The sequence below is a fragment of the Daktulosphaira vitifoliae genome, unplaced genomic scaffold (genome assembly GCF_025091365.1).
Source record: "Daktulosphaira vitifoliae isolate Bord-2020 unplaced genomic scaffold, ASM2509136v1 Scaffold_3, whole genome shotgun sequence".
Lineage (NCBI taxonomy): Eukaryota > Metazoa > Arthropoda > Insecta > Hemiptera > Phylloxeridae > Daktulosphaira > Daktulosphaira vitifoliae.
This window is the reverse complement of record NW_026099574.1, coordinates 36,882,614-36,884,346: the sequence shown is the minus strand read 5'-3', so window position 1 is coordinate 36,884,346 and position 1,733 is coordinate 36,882,614. Positions and strand designations below refer to the sequence as shown.

General features: G+C 25.6%; 1 protein-coding gene across 2 annotated transcripts in view; it reads right to left on the bottom strand.

Moving 5' to 3' along the window:
- Window positions 1-210: 210 nt before the first annotated feature.
- The window catches only part of LOC126901530 (uncharacterized), an 8,997-nt gene continuing 7,474 nt past the window's right edge, over window positions 211-1,733 (bottom strand). Inside the window, exons 4-5 of one of the 2 annotated variants that reach the window (XM_050678031.1) lie at window positions 478-519; window positions 211-435 (exon numbers count right to left, since the gene is read on the bottom strand). In XM_050678031.1, the coding sequence (XP_050533988.1) occupies window positions 263-435; window positions 478-519 (215 nt within the window). In that variant the 3' untranslated portion in view covers window positions 211-262. Of the gene's footprint in view, window positions 520-1,733 lie in introns of both variants that reach the window. The other variant, XM_050678029.1, reaches the window with a different exon arrangement.

The following is a 1,733-nucleotide window of genomic DNA, read 5'->3' as shown; positions in this document are numbered from 1 at the left end:
TTTATTATTGTTCAACGAAAATTGTATAGTTATAAATTACCAATATTGCAGATTATTCGAATTTCCCGGTATGTAGATGATAAATGCAATAGATTGCGACTTTAATAACTTATCTTTATGATTTTTAGTTAGTATAAACCTTAAAAAGAAACCTTTCAAATTTTCAGTACATTTTCTTAGTTGTATGCAACTTATAAATAAAATAATTCATAGTAATAAATTTTTTATATATTAAATTATTTGATTTATGTATAAATGTCTATTAAGGATTGTTAACATTAGTAACTACACCAATATGATGATTATTCTCGTATAGATAAATGCATTTTTCATTTTCCATATTAACTTCATTATAGTTTGGCCACCCTTTTCGGAAATACATCCATAAGTTAAGCTTGTCTTTAAAAACATAAATACAAACATCTAAGTAATGAGCTGCAGCAAAAATTTCCAAATCTCGAATGTTAGAATTAAAACCTGNAGCAAAAATTTCCAAATCTCGAATGTTAGAATTAAAACCTGTAAACAAAATGCGTAGTGTGATTTATTAAGAATAATCCTTCAAATACTTTTATAAATTAATAATTTTTTTATAAAAATAACTGTTATTTTTTAATGTGATTATTATTTATTAAAGAATAGATCATCTTTATAATACTATTTTCAGATATTAGCATTTAAATATTTACTTTTGCTCACACTTGAAAGTTATATTATATCAAAAAGTAATATTAAAAAATTAATTATCGACTATTCAAATATTTATACAGTATATTCTGCAAAAAATGGTACAAAAATAATTATGGGTTTACATCTAACATAAGAGATAATAAAAATGATTCTTAAAACTATCTTCTTCTTCTTCCTCGCCTGAACCCCAACTACTTTGGGCTACCCTTATCTTAAATTTCCACTTTACATGATCTCTCACATCATCTACGCTTAAATCAGCTGTCCTCATATCACTCTATCTCTTCTTCCTTCAACATTCATTTCTTTAACTGTTCTTACAGCTTCCGATTCCTCCCTCCTCATAACATAACCAAACCATCTAAGTCTATTTTCTCTAATTTTATCCACGTTTGACGTTACACCTACACTTCCTGTTATATGCTCGTTCCTTATCCTATCTTCTCTAGTCACTCCACTCATCCATCTAAAAATTCTCATCACTGCTACACTCATTCTCTGCTCTATTTTCTTGTCAACCGCCCAACACTCTGAACCATACATCATAGCTGGCCTCAATACAGTCTTATAGAATTTACCTAAAAGTATCCTTAAGAATAATGTTTTTATAATAAACTTTATATTTATTATGATTGACAAAAATAATTATTATATAACAAAAAATATTGAGGTAATATTTGTAATAAATCGCAATATATATTTTGCCAAATATCTTAAAATGAGCTACAAAAAAAAAAAAAAACTATAATAGATAATATTTTTGAAATATGTTAAAATTATACAAAAGCAGATTTATTTTTAATTAAATACTAATATTTATTAGTTATATCTACTCAGCTCATTCGGGGAGGTGTAAATACGTTGTTACCGGTAGTTTCATTTCATTGCACAAGTTTACCCATCCCCTATAACACAAGCATAACTTTTCTATATGAATGTTAAAGATGAATTTATAATAATAAATGTTAATTTTTATATCTAATTCCAAAATACATTATATTGTTTTTCATTTTTAGTTTTTTTACAACAAACTTCATATTTAT